This window comes from Hibiscus syriacus, unplaced genomic scaffold, assembly GCF_006381635.1.
Source record: "Hibiscus syriacus cultivar Baekdansim isolate YM2019G1 unplaced genomic scaffold, ASM638163v2 tig00003041_pilon, whole genome shotgun sequence".
Taxonomy (NCBI): domain Eukaryota; kingdom Viridiplantae; phylum Streptophyta; class Magnoliopsida; order Malvales; family Malvaceae; genus Hibiscus; species Hibiscus syriacus.
In genome coordinates this window covers 8,009,115-8,022,391 of record NW_024061960.1, presented here as the reverse complement: position 1 = coordinate 8,022,391, position 13,277 = coordinate 8,009,115, and the positions used below count along the sequence as shown (strand labels likewise).

Genomic DNA, 13,277 nt, shown 5'->3' with positions numbered 1-13,277 from the left:
GGAAGCAGAATGCAGGGGAAAGCTCTCAAGCCGATAGCTTATATGTCAAGGGTAATCGAGATCGTGGACGGAAGCCAGAGAAGGCAGGGTCCGGGAAGCGGAATTCCAGATCCAAATCCAGGGATAAGAAGACGATTCACTGTTACAAGTGCAAGGAGGCGGGACATATGAAGCGAGACTGTCCGAAGTTGAAAAAGCAGACTGATGAGAAGCGTGATGGCTCATCCAAGTCTGTGAACGTGGTCGAGGATGATACTTCTGATTGCAGTGAGGGTAATATGCTTTCTATTTCAACGACACAATTGACGGATGCTTGGATTCTTGATTCTGGATGTTCTTATCACATCACGCCAAATAGGGAATGGTTTTCGACATACAGGCCGGTTAATTCTGGTTCGGTTTATTTGGGCGATGATCGATGTTGCAATATTGTTGGTATTGGTGATGTCAAAATTAAGATGCACGATGGCTCCGTTCGGACGTTGAGTGGTGTTCGACATATCCCAGACTTGAAGAAGAATTTGATTTCCTTGGGCACTTTGCACAAGAATGGTTTTATCCCTAAGGCTGACGAGGATAGGGAAACCATTCGGATTGTTAAAGGAGCATTGACTGTGATGAAAGGCAAGATGACTGCAGGGAATATCTACAGATTGTTAGGGAGTACCGTTGCAGGTGGAGTTCACTCTGTTGAGTCCTGTGATGATACGACAAAATTGTGGCATATGCGCATTGCTCATCTTAGTGAACGTGGTATGGCAGAATTACACAAGAGAAACTTGTTGCATGGTGTCAAAAGCTGTAAGCTCGATTTTTGCAAGTATTGTGTTCTTGGTAAACAGACTAAAGTCCGTTTCAAGACTGCGAAGCACACAACTCAAGGGATTCTTGATTATGTGCATTCTGATGTATGGGGGCCTTCCACGACATCGTCTTTGGGTGGATCTAGGTACTATGTTACTTTTATTGATGATTTTTCACGGAAAGTTTGGGTGTATTTTTTGAAACAGAAATCTGAAGTTTTTGAGAAGTTCAAGCTGTGGAAAGCTGAGGTAGAAAACCAAACAGGACGAAAAATCAAGTGTTTGCGGTCTGACAATGGTACGGAGTACACAGATTCACATTTCCTACAATTCTGTAAGGAGCATGGGATTCAGAGGCATTTTACAGTGCGCAAGACACCACAACAGAATGGTGTTGCGGAACGAATGAACAGGTCGTTGAATGAAAGAGCCAGATGTTTGCGGTTGAATGCGGGGCTTCCCAAACACTTCTGGGCTGAGGCTGTTAACATGGCGTGTTACCTTATCAACAGATCGCCAAGGGCATCGCTGGCTGGGAAAGTTGCAGAAGAGGTATGGACTGGGCATGATGTTAGTTTTGATAACTTACGGATTTTTGGTTGTCCTGCTTATGTGCATGTACCTGCTGATGAGAGATCCAAACTTGATGCAAAATCGAAGGAGTGCATTTTTCTGGGTTACAAGAAAGGTGTCAAAGGATTCAAGTTTTGGGATCCAGTTGCGAAGAAAGTTGTGATTAGTAGAGATGTCGTTTTTGATGAACAGTCTATGTTGCAGCAGAAGCAAGACACGACAGTGGTAGATTTCGAGCAGTTTCCAGTTGAGAAACCAGAAACTTCTCAACCGACTTCTGGTGGTTCCACTACGGATGATTTGCAGGATTATAGTCTCGCCAGAGACAGGGTGAGACGGACGAATATAAAGCCTCCGAACAGATTGGGTTTTGAAGACTTGGTATCTTTTGCACTTACTGTTAGCAGTGATGATCCAATTACTTTTCATGATGCCGTTACTAGTCAGGAAAACGACAAGTGGATGGCAGCCATGGTTGAGGAGATGGAGTCTTTGAATCACAATCGCACATGGGAGTTAGTTCCCCTTCCTGAGGGTAAGAAGCCGATTGGTTGCAAATGGGTGTATAAGAAGAAACCAGCAGTAACAGAAAAAGAGGGGGAGAAGTTCAAGGCTCGTTTGGTAGCGAAGGGTTTTTCACAGCAGAAAGGAGTTGATTATGATGAAATCTTTTCTCCTGTGGTCAGGCACACTTCAATCCGAGCAGTACTTGCATTGGTGGCTAGTTGGGATTTGCATTTAGAGCATATGGATGTTAAAACTGCTTTTTTGCATGGTGATTTAGAGGAGCAGATCTACATGCGGCAACCTGAAGGTTTCACTCAACCTGAAAACGAGCATTTAGTTTGCAGATTGAAGAAATCTTTGTACGGGTTAAAACAGTCTCCGAGACAGTGGTATAAACGGTTTGACTCCTATATGATCAAGATTAGCTACAACCGATGTGAGTATGATTGTTGTGTCTATGTTAAGAGCCTTGATGATGGTTCTTTTATTTTTCTATTACTGTATGTTGATGATATGTTGATTGCTGCGAAGAACATGGATGATGTTATCGGTTTGAAAACTTTATTGAGTCAGGAATTTGATATGAAAGATTTAGGTGCTGCAAAGAAAATTCTTGGAATGGAAATTTGCAGGGACAGAGACTCAAGGAAACTGCGGCTATCTCAACGGGGTTATGTTGAGAAAATGCTAGAAAAGTTTGCGATGAGCAGCGCGAAACCAGTTAGCACTCCATTGGCGAATCACTTTAAGCTCTCATCAGAACAGTGCCCTAAGACAGATAAGGAAGCTGAAAATATGGCAAATGTTCCGTATTCTAATGCTGTTGGCTGCTTGATGTATGCGATGGTATGTACTCGACCTGATTTAGCTCATGCTGTTAGTCAAGTTTGTAAGTACATGTCTAAACCTGGTAAGCAACATTGGGATGCAGTCAAGTGGATCTTTCGGTACTTAAAGGGTACTGTGGGACATGGAATTGTTTTTGGGAGTCAGCGGGATAATCCTTTGGTTGTAGGATATGTGGATTCAGATTATGCAGGTGACTTGGATAATAGAAGATCTACGACAGGGTATGTGTTTACTCTTGGTGGAGGGTCTATTTGCTGGAAGTCTAATGTTCAATCTGTCGTGGCACTATCTACAACTGAAGCTGAATACATGGCAGCGGCTGAAGCTGCAAAAGAAGCTTTATGGCTTACTGGTTTAGTGAAGGAGTTGGGTGTTCAACAAGGTGGAGTTCAGTTGCTTTGTGATAATCAAAGTGCTATTCACTTGGCTAAGAATCAGGTGTATCGTGCTAGAACTAAACATATTGATGTAAGGTTCCACAAGATCAGAGAGTTGGTTGCATCTGGAGAGGTTTTGTTTCAGAAGGTACATACTGATGAGAATGCCGCTGATATGTTCACCAAGCCAGTTACGACAGACAAGTTCAAGCATTGCTTGGACTTGTTGAATGTTTCGAGTTGTTAAAGAAGCAAGGTAACCCAACCCACATTGAAGTTTCCAAGGGGCAGGATATTCGCCAAGGTGGAGATTTGTTATGTATGGCTCATAAAATGTCTCGTTGTGGGGTTACGAATTATGTGGGTTGGGGGTGTGGGGGCGTAGCCCCCGCGGTACGGTACAGGGTTGATTTTGTAATTATGTACCATGGTTTTCTATTATAAATAGAGATGTAACCTAGACCTAAAATATCATTGAATAAAATTCTAGCGCCGCCTAGGCACCGAGGACGTAAGCACATTGCCGAACCTCGTAAAATTCTCGTGTTCTTTCGTTTTCTTTACCCATTTTCGTCAACAGAAATCATGTGGCATTTCAATGACTTTTGGTTTTGAGAGGTCTTAGAACTTGTAAGTCAGCTACAAGGTTGTTAGTTAAGTATAATTACTTATAAACTAATTTGTCTGTTTACAACGTAATTGAGAAATAGTAGTATCATCACTTAATTATAAAAATAATAAAAGAAACCTAGCATTCAATGTATGAGCACCTCGATCATGTTCGAAAGCCCAAGCAGATAAAGCAACTTACAGCAGCATGTCAGCTCCAACGTCACTGATAATTTTCTCTACTTTAGTCAACATATCTGTAAAAATAATCTCTCAAACTTTAGCAAATAGGCATCAAACAATTTATTAACGGAGACAGTGCCCCAATTCAAACAGAGATTGCAGGCCTTGCAAAATTTAAGTGAAATAGAAATAGAAATAGAAGGTACCTTGGAAGGAAGAATCTTCCATGAATTTCTGCACAAAACAAAACAAAAACCAGAACTGTCAATGAAGGAACAATCTCGTAGACATATTTAGAAAAACTTGCAGTTTTAAGAAATGTTACATGCCAAACCATGCAGCAATAAGGTACTCTTTACCTTCTAAATACTGAAAGTAATAGCAAAAATATCGAGAAATAGTTAGAAACCATTACCACAATTTGGGATTTGAGATCGATTTCCTCAGACACTCTGGGTTTATTGGCAGCTACATCATTTGAGGAAAATGTGTTATGAATTCAGTTGCTGGATATCCCTATCTATATTCAGGTCAAGAAATCTACCCTTTTCAGCGGTAGGGCAGAAATTGGTCAGTAATGACGTGAAACTAGGGGGAAAGGGTGGAAAAATTCCTTCACAATTGCTATCAAGCATTGCATCTTGATCGAATGACTGCTGCCTAATTTCATAGATTAAACCGAGAGACATTTGTGGAGCGTAAGAACCATCAGAATTGTTATTAAGCATCACATCTTGATCAAATGACTGCTGTCTAATTTCATAGCTCAAACTGGGACACATTTGTGGTGTGTAAGAACCATCCGGATTCAAATCACTAAACTCTTGATTGTCTCTGCAGACAGTCATTAGCTCCTTTTAGATTTGTCCTTAAGACATACCTCCTAGTGTTCCCAATAATTTGTCTTCTGATTAATCCAATAACATATATTAAAATATTCTGCAAGAAACAAATTCGTAAGTGTTGCATTTCATATCTACCTAGAAGGAAGTCCATTACTAGATATGAACTCTGATTGTGGTGAAAAATCAGATCCAAAATCTGTGTTTAAAGGTTCAATTTCAACTTCACCCTTGAACTTCTCCTGAGAAAGAAAAATAATCATTCCAGTGTAAAAGAAAAGAAGTCCAGAAGCAGGGCAAATTTATTGGATATGGATGAATCTATGATAATAATAAAAGTCAATGTTATTACAAGAAGTAAACATTTCTATAGTTGCATTTCTACCCGCAGAGTATTCATGAATGATTCTGCCTCATGATTTGTAGAAAATCGCAAAGCAAACTTCTGAATCTGCAAAAATATAAATAGAGCTCCATGAGTTTTCTGCGATGAACAAAGATTCTAAACTTTGTTTAGGTCTGCCTTCAAAGGAAAAGTAACAATTCGTATTGCTTAGATCTATTTAAAATATCTTAATATTGTCCTAGACTGCATAGTTTCCCATTCTAAGATCTCTTTGGGAGACGATATCTTCATTAAGTGGCTCTAGAATGAGAAACAATAAGAAGGTTTGCAAACATTTTTCTCCTACATCATTTGTTTAATGCAGTTCTTATATACTTTTTTCACTTTACAAACACGTAAATACCTTTCCTGTTTTGCTCCTATGAAACACATTTTAACGGTAACAATGACCTTAAGAAAGAGCAAAAGGAACATATCTATATGTGTATCCCTTGTTATAACCTTATAGGCTTACCTCGTCAGCGCAGTCTTTGTAGCTTACAAACACAGCTCTGCTGCCCCTAGCAGGAATTTCAGGGATGCATTGGATTTGAGGCCAGGAGAAGTGCAGATTGGACATGTAGTGCACTTCCTACTCCAAATAACAGAATTCAATTCCTTATAACAGCAGAACACAATCATGATGACACAAATCCAAATGAAATAAGATCGCAAAATAATGAGCTAGGCAAACCGCCAATCTGTTAACAAGAAAAATGCAAATTGAATTGATATTTTGAGATCAAATCAACTACAGCCAGAGTCTAAACTTGGATATGTTTTGGTCTACACTACTTTCAACATTCCTTATACATTATAAATGAGAGAATTGAAAAAGAAAAGAATCAACAAGTAAATACTATAAGACAAGTTCCTTGAAGCTCCAGAAAATTTATCTAAGAAAACACAGTGAAGGACGATGAAAAGGGAATATAAATTCAAATTTGCTCTCGAAAAGTAGAAGGATCGAGAGCAATTGCTATGCTGGCTATGAGAAATCAGCAATCAACACACTTCTCCGAACCTGGATTCATTCTCATTTTCTTAACACTCGATGTATTTCAGATAAAACGAAAATTCGTTTTCCTCATTATTTTAATGATCAATCAAACATAATTAACAAACTGCTTAAGAGATTGATCAAATAATTTAAAGCTAGCGAGATCCTAATTGGCTTAACAGTCAACTTTGTACAGATAAAATGAAAATTCGTTTTCCTCGTTATTTTAACGATCAATCAAACAGAATTAATAAACTGCTTAAGAGATTGATCTAGAAGAGTTAGTAAAGAACAACTTACAAGGATCTTCCCGCTTAAAGAAACGGCGAGGATAGTTTCGGAGCTTGAGAACTCATTGATGATCTGCAGAGAAGCGGCTGGAAATGATGTGGCGATCCAGTTACCTCCACCCGAGCGACTTCGTTGACTCTTAGTGAGAGGTACGAGAGAGGGACCGGTGGAAGGGAGAGATGCCAAAGATCCCGCCATTTTTTATCACTTAAATTCTCTGATTATTTTTTAGTGAAGTTCGAAAATGAGGTAGACTATAGACTCTAGATTTCTAATTATTCCAAGTGAACCCGGCCCACGTTGTATTTCAAATCCATTAAGGCAATGAAATAAAAAAATAGAGATATAGTCATCTGACTAACCAATTATTTTCTTTATATTTTTCAAAATTTTAATAGAATTAAATAATGATTTGAAAGTAATAAGTAGAGGCGTTTATAATTGAATATTCATATTTTAAGATATTTAAAATGGATAAAATTGTCATAATAACGTGTTAGAAAAAATTTGATCGTGTAGGATTAAAAAATTATTTTTTAACTAGGGTCTTTGTTACACTATCTATTAGAAGTCATTTGAATCACATGGCATCTTCTGTGACGTCTGGATTACTCGATAACTTTTGCAGCACCAACCAGTTATCTCTATTATCGTGCATGTATGAAATAAGAAGAAGACGTTATCTACTTTAAACAACTTTCAGAAGTCGATGTGTGTTTCAAGCGACTTCTAATAAGCACTATAACAAACACCTACTTGAAAAAAAAATCTCATACACTTTATATGGTCAATTTTTTTAACAACATTATTCAAAAATTTTATGCCCAAAATGTATCTCCAGCAAAATTTTTGGGATAATATAGAGGGAACAAACTTTTTAATATAAGGTGATACATAAATTATTTTTTCAAATATGATGAATGTTACAGTGTCAATTGGAAGCTAGAATCATATGATATCTGCTGGAAGACACCTGGAAAACACAATATTTTCTCGCATTAGGTTATGTGCTTGTCTTCTTCATCTTTCTAAACTTCATCAATGGCGTCTACTCTTCGACCAGCTCCCCCTTTAGTTCAAGAACATCAACAAATCGCATCATTATTTTTGCATCCAAAGTCATTCATAAAAGTTAAGAAGATGTTTAATCTTTCATACGTTTTTATAAAGACGTCGTGTAATCCATACATCTTCTTCGATTTATTGTATGGAAATTATATTTGAGAAAATAAACTTCAGTGATTCTTATTTGAGGAAACTTTTTCACCTCATTATTTAGGTGATTTTGCAACTTTCTCCGATGAATTATCACCAACGATGTTATAATCAGAGCTACGGAGAAGCATATGCCATCCATCATGAGACGTCTACCTCTAATTCTGTCACTATGCTAAATAATACCCAAATAATTCCATAAAAAAACAACAGTGACTCACTCATAAATGTTGACCAAATTGCCCTGCTACCATTTCCATTACAAAGAAATCAAATATGAACCACACTTGGACTCGGTGAATGCGACCAATGTGAAATCCTCCAAGGTTCAATATCTACCAAAGAAGTCACAGTTTGAACCTACACCACACTTCCTCGATCACTTTTATCCTTTTTGTCGTTTGATTTTTGAAGATTAAACACCCAAATTCCCACATTTTTTGAAATAATCCAATTTTCAGTGGTTCTGCTGCTGCCACTGCCATTTTTAACTCATTAACACACTGCCACATCTTTTATATATTAGTCTTTCATCGACATGAAAAGTCTACTGACACCTGCGACTTAACCAACTACACAAAATCTGTGTACTTCATCCCACGGGTTAGCGTTTCTGCAGTTTTCTAATTGAGTTTAAGGGTAATCTGTTGGGATTCCTGGTGATTCACTATTAAATGAGTTTGGGTGCTGAAACTTTAATTGATTATTTTGCGGATTCTTGGGTTTGTGTTTAAGTTAACCATGTGATTTTGTTGACTGAGACCATTTACTTATTGATTCCTTTTTTTTTTTCCTTTTTCATTTCTAAATGCATTTCTCTGCATGGATTTTCAAATATTCTGGGTTTTTTAGTGATAGTTAATACCTTGCAATCATTTTCGTTGATGCGTGCTTTTGGGTGTCAGATGAGCTTTGGAGCCGATTTTTAAGATTTAGGCTTAAGAGAGATTCTATTATTGTGTTCGAATTGTTTTGGTGATTGTTATTCTCATATTGGAACTGGAAAACGAATATACAAAATCAAAATGTTAAATTTGACTTCTGGTTTAAGCCTTAAGGTTTTCTTACAGGTTTGAGTCCATAGATTGATAAGTTTAAGGAAGGAAGTTGGGTATCATGGGTCTTAAGGCATTAGACTATGAGACACTGAATGAAAACGTGAAGAAAGTTCAATATGCAGTCCGAGGGGAATTGTATCTTCGAGCTTCTGAGCTTCAGAAGGAAGGAAAGAAGGTATGTTTTTGCTTGCTTCTGAGCTTATGCTGAACAACTTGTTGAAGCAGTAGTTTATATGTTGGGGGTTTTAGCTTTTGTAATCAACTAAGAATGTGTAAATTCCAGATTGTTCTTATACATTTTTCGGAAATTATCATTATTAGTTCAGTCCTTATTTACAGCACGGAACTTGTTCTTGTGATTTTCTTTTCTTTTTGGAATTGTAGGTTATTTAGTGTTTTAAGAGTTTCCTAGTTAAATGCCTGCCTTGATGAGTTGATTCTACATTCATTGTTTGTCTGAACTTTTCTCGAGGGAATTCTTGTGACGGAATTAAAATGTCTGCATAAACCTCTATGCAGTATATGTTATCCCTATAGTTTACAAGAGTTCCCTATGTGCTGGGAAGTATGTTTTTTCAGAATTTTAGACTTTTGGTGTTTTGGGAAGTATGGCTGATGATTTTGCATGTGATTAGTGAACTGGGCTTTAAAAACATGGTGCCATTATATTTTCAGTTACAAAACTGACATGTATATGTTAATTTGTTTCGTGGCTTTATTTTTGTATCTGCAGATTATTTTCACAAATGTTGGCAACCCTCATGCTCTTGGACAAAAACCACTGACTTTCCCTCGCCAGGTATATTTAAGTTCTATGTAGTTCAGTTTTCAGCTGTTGGGATTAATCTGTGTTTTGCTCATTCAGTTGTTAATAGCATGTATTTGATCCAATAATTCTGTGCTACTACAGGTGGTTGCTCTGTGCCAAGCTCCATTTCTGCTAGATGATCCTAATGTAGGACTTCTATTTCCCGCAGATGCACTTGCAAGAGCAAAACATTATCTTTCACTGACTTCTGGTGGTCTAGGTATATCGTTGAGCTATTTATATGAAAATTGTTGTTAAACCATCTGAAATACCTCTGCGCTTTGTTTTCTTCTGTCTATGTACTTGTTAAATAATCTACTAATTCAATTATTTCTATATTTTAGTTATTAGTTTACAAGTATCTTATTATAGCTGATCTATGAACAGATCCCAATGGTATTTAAAGGAATTTGAATATGATCTGCAATGTAAATAACATTTGTTCCTTCACTATCTATCTAGGTGCATACAGTGATTCCAGAGGTATTCCAGGAGTCAGGAAGGAGGTAGCTGAGTTCATTGAAAGGCGTGATGGGTATCCTAGGTGATAATCTAGATGCTATTACTCACGATATCGCCTTCCGTACAAACAAATTCACATTTTTGGTACCAAAGCTGTAAGCTTAGTGGTTATTTGCTTCTTTTTCCAATGGCAGCAACCCAGAACTCATATTTCTCACTGATGGTGCCAGCAAAGGTGTGATGCAGATCTTGAATTGTATTATCCGCGGCCAAGGGGATGGGGTAACATATTTTCCTCATCCATTTTTTCTAAAAGATAATTTCATTATCTGTAGCATCTCTTTTATTGTCTCAGTTTGATTTATTCAACCTTATGAAATATAATTTAGAGATTTACTATGTTCCCAGTGCATAATGCTCTGATGATACTATTAAAATTTTTCCTTTGCCAGATTTTGGTTCCTGTCCCACAGTATCCACTTTACTCGGCTACAATCTCTCTCCTTGGTGGTTCACTTGTTCCATACTACCTGGAAGAGACTGCAAACTGGGGGTTAGATATTAATAATCTTCGAGAATCAGTTGCACAGGCTCGCTTCAAAGGAATAACTGTTAGTATACTTTTTCGTTTTTGTCGTTTACAAAAGAATTTGAAAAACATGGTCAGAAACTACGCAAACTTCATTATTAGTTGAAATGATGGATAAAAGTGGTCTGCTTAAGAGTCATAAGCGTATATAATTTGTTTGACTAAAAAATCCCATTCTGCATGTTAGGACCTAAAAATCTGATTTGTTTTGGCTGGCACCAAACGGTTTAACTTCCCATATTTACTCTTTTATTCTTTATATGACCAGGTGAGAGCAATGGTGATCATTAACCCTGGGAACCCTACTGGTCAGTGTCTCAGCGAAGCTAACTTGAGAGAAATATTGAACTTCTGTTACCAAGAAAACTTAGTGTTACTTGGAGATGAGGTCTATCAACAAAATATATACCAAGACGAGCGTCCCTTTATCAGTGCTAGAAAGGTAGATTCTATCATGCTGTTAGATCAAGCTACATGTGAATGATTTATATGGGATGCTAATTCTTCTAGTTGCGTTCTTTTCCTTTTACCAATGGAAGGTTTTGATGGATATGGGGCCTCCCATAAGCAAGGAAGTGCAGCTCGTTTCTTTCCACACTGTGTCTAAAGGATATTGGGGTGAATGTGGGCAGCGAGGGGGATACTTTGAGATGACCAACCTTCCTCCCCAGGTTTGCGTCGTTTTAATTAGCTTTAACGAGTTTCATGCTTTTCAGAGCGAGCCAAGAATTTCTTTCCATGTTAAAATTACTCTCAGAGGTGTACAAGTTTCCCTGCTTCGATGATATCGTCAAACGGATAAATTCATTATGATTCTTGCTATTTATCAATACAACTAAATTGCTTTGCTGTGTTACATCTTAACAATCATAGGCTTTCTTCCTTCTGGAATCGGACAATTTCGATCATTGAATGGATGCTCAGTCCTGTTTTGCTTTCCTGATCTTATATTACAGACAGTTGATGAGATCTACAAGATTGCATCAATAGCACTCAGTCCTAATGTTCCTGCTCAGATATTTGTGAGTCAATGTCATCCGATTTTCTGCGATTTTAGGTTTCAGTTGCGGTTCTCTTAAACCGTAAGATAAGTAAGCTTCCTCTTCTCTTTACAGATGGGATTGATGGTCAACCCACTCAAACCTGGAGACATTTCATATGAGCAATTTGTTAGGGAAAGGTATGCCTACGAAGACTGACTTGATGCACGTTTTTCCTGTTAAGTTTAAACTGACAATGCTGTTTAAAACTCGCAGCCAAGGAATCCTTGAATCATTGAGAAGAAGAGCAAGGATAATGACTGATGGATTTAACAGCTGCAAGAATGTGGTTTGTAATTTCACTGAAGGTAAATTGTGGTTGTCATCAACTGATCACTCGAAATCTTTCGTTTTCCGCCATTGTTCCTCAGTGTTTTCTTCTTGGTAATCCTACAGGCGCCATGTATTCATTTCCTCAAATACGCTTGCCTCCTAAAGCTATAGAAGCAGCCAAGAAGGCAGGAAAGGTCCCAGACGTGTTCTATTGTCTCAAGTTGTTGGAAGCAACAGGCATCTCCACTGTCCCAGGTTCCGGATTCGGACAAAAGGACGGGTACTTCTCCACATACCCTTTGTCGAGGATTTTCCTTCCAGTTATGTTCGATGATTTGCATGGATCAGTTCTGCCATTTATTTTGATAGTATTACAAAATGCTTAAATGTTTCACTGTTTCTGATAGGGTCTTCCACTTGAGGACAACAATTTTACCTGCCGAGGAAGACATGCCAGCGATCATGTCGAGCTTCAAGAAATTCAATGACGAGTTCATGAATCAATATGAAGATAACTGGAATCACTCAAGGATGTGAAGGATGTGTTGAAGTGCCCTTGATACTTGGATCGATGTATTGTAATATTAATTGGCTGTTGCAGGCCGCTCTGTTATACATGTTCGAACTTGAATCGTGTTTCTCCTTTTCCTTGAGCTGTAAAACTTCATCCTACTCAAGATTATCCCACTGTTTCTCTCTTTTTTTTTTCTCTACTGAAATCTCTCATGGAATCTCTCTTTACTGAATTATGTTTGGGTTTTTTTTTTAAAAAAAAACTCTGAATCATGCTTTTTACCCCCATATGCTAATACATGCACAGAGGAAAATTTGGGAATTTTGCAGTAAACCTTTTACAACTTTCAAAAATTTTAATTTTGTCTCAAACTTTTTGAATATTTTTTATTAGACCATTTAAAGTTTTCCGAAATTCTCATTTCAAAACTTTTAAAAAAATTATTTAGATATTAATTTTTTTTAAATCTTATGAAACTCAACCTAGATAATATTCATTAAAAGAAAAATAACGACTCATATGAGATTATGAGGAATTAATTTTATCAACTAAGGTGTTTATAACAATGTCAATAAAAAGACATAACATCTTTGAAAAGATAATTGAATGATCCGAAGACTTATTAAGAACACATCTCACCAAATTGTATATAGGATGAAGAAAATATCTTATCTTCTTTGTGTCTTCCTAAAATGCTCCCTACGTCTTTTTGAAAACGTTTTAACGTCTTCTTACAGACACTATAAAAAACTTTTTAATTGAAAAGATAATTTTTCAAACATCTTTGAGCCATTTTTTCCCCTTACATTATCTAAGAAAATTTAGCTATGAAACTCCTTGAATCTTTTAAATTTTCAATTAGATCTTTAAATTTTGAAAATTTTAATTAAACTCCACTG

General features: G+C 37.1%; 2 protein-coding genes across 5 annotated transcripts; one reads left to right on the top strand and one right to left on the bottom strand.

Moving 5' to 3' along the window:
- Positions 1-3,798: 3,798 nt before the first annotated feature.
- LOC120173813 (protein POOR HOMOLOGOUS SYNAPSIS 1-like) lies at positions 3,799-6,617 on the bottom strand. The gene is made up of 9 exons (XM_039180883.1): positions 6,429-6,617; positions 5,604-5,720; positions 5,129-5,194; positions 4,882-4,985; positions 4,608-4,735; positions 4,446-4,514; positions 4,317-4,369; positions 4,108-4,135; positions 3,799-3,975 (listed from the first exon to the last, which is right to left on the bottom strand). The coding sequence occupies exons 1-9, from the start codon at positions 6,615-6,617 to the stop codon at positions 3,917-3,919; spliced, it is 813 nt and encodes a 270-aa protein (XP_039036814.1). The 3' UTR covers positions 3,799-3,916.
- Positions 6,618-8,150: 1,533 nt separating this feature from the next.
- On the top strand, positions 8,151-12,575 carry LOC120171127 (glutamate--glyoxylate aminotransferase 2). Of its 4 annotated transcripts, none has more exons than XM_039178920.1 (14): positions 8,151-8,237; positions 8,705-8,867; positions 9,426-9,491; positions 9,603-9,720; positions 9,963-10,044; positions 10,157-10,244; positions 10,415-10,573; positions 10,820-10,993; positions 11,091-11,222; positions 11,508-11,573; positions 11,667-11,731; positions 11,808-11,899; positions 11,988-12,144; positions 12,272-12,401. In XM_039178920.1, exons 2-14 carry the CDS (start codon positions 8,751-8,753, stop codon positions 12,399-12,401), a joined length of 1,446 nt encoding a protein of 481 aa, XP_039034851.1. In that variant the 5' UTR covers positions 8,151-8,237; positions 8,705-8,750. The 4 variants fall into 4 exon arrangements, with proteins under 4 accessions (XP_039034851.1, XP_039034846.1, XP_039034857.1 ...); XM_039178915.1 differs by having other exon boundaries at positions 8,172-8,273; XM_039178926.1 differs by having other exon boundaries at positions 8,185-8,221.
- Positions 12,576-13,277: the final 702 nt, after the last annotated feature.

Bases quoted from the DNA above. Each gene is read 5' to 3' on its own strand.
- LOC120173813 (XM_039180883.1), bottom strand. From the start codon at position 6,617: ATGGCGGGATCTTTGGCATCTCTCCCTTCCACCGGTCCCTCTCTCGTA. The intron at 5,721-6,428 runs GTAAGTTGTTCT...TATTTGGAGTAG, and splicing joins CTTTAAGCGGGAAGATCCTT to GAAGTGCACTACATGTCCAA. The intron at 4,736-4,881 runs GTAGATATGAAA...GACTGTCTGCAG, and splicing joins AGTAATGGACTTCCTTCTAG to AGACAATCAAGAGTTTAGTG.
- LOC120171127 (XM_039178917.1), top strand. From the start codon at position 8,751: ATGGGTCTTAAGGCATTAGACTATGAGACACTGAATGAAAACGTGAAG. The intron at 9,492-9,602 runs GTATATTTAAGT...GTGCTACTACAG, and splicing joins CACTGACTTTCCCTCGCCAG to GTGGTTGCTCTGTGCCAAGC. The intron at 11,223-11,507 runs GTTTGCGTCGTT...CTTATATTACAG, and splicing joins TGACCAACCTTCCTCCCCAG to ACAGTTGATGAGATCTACAA.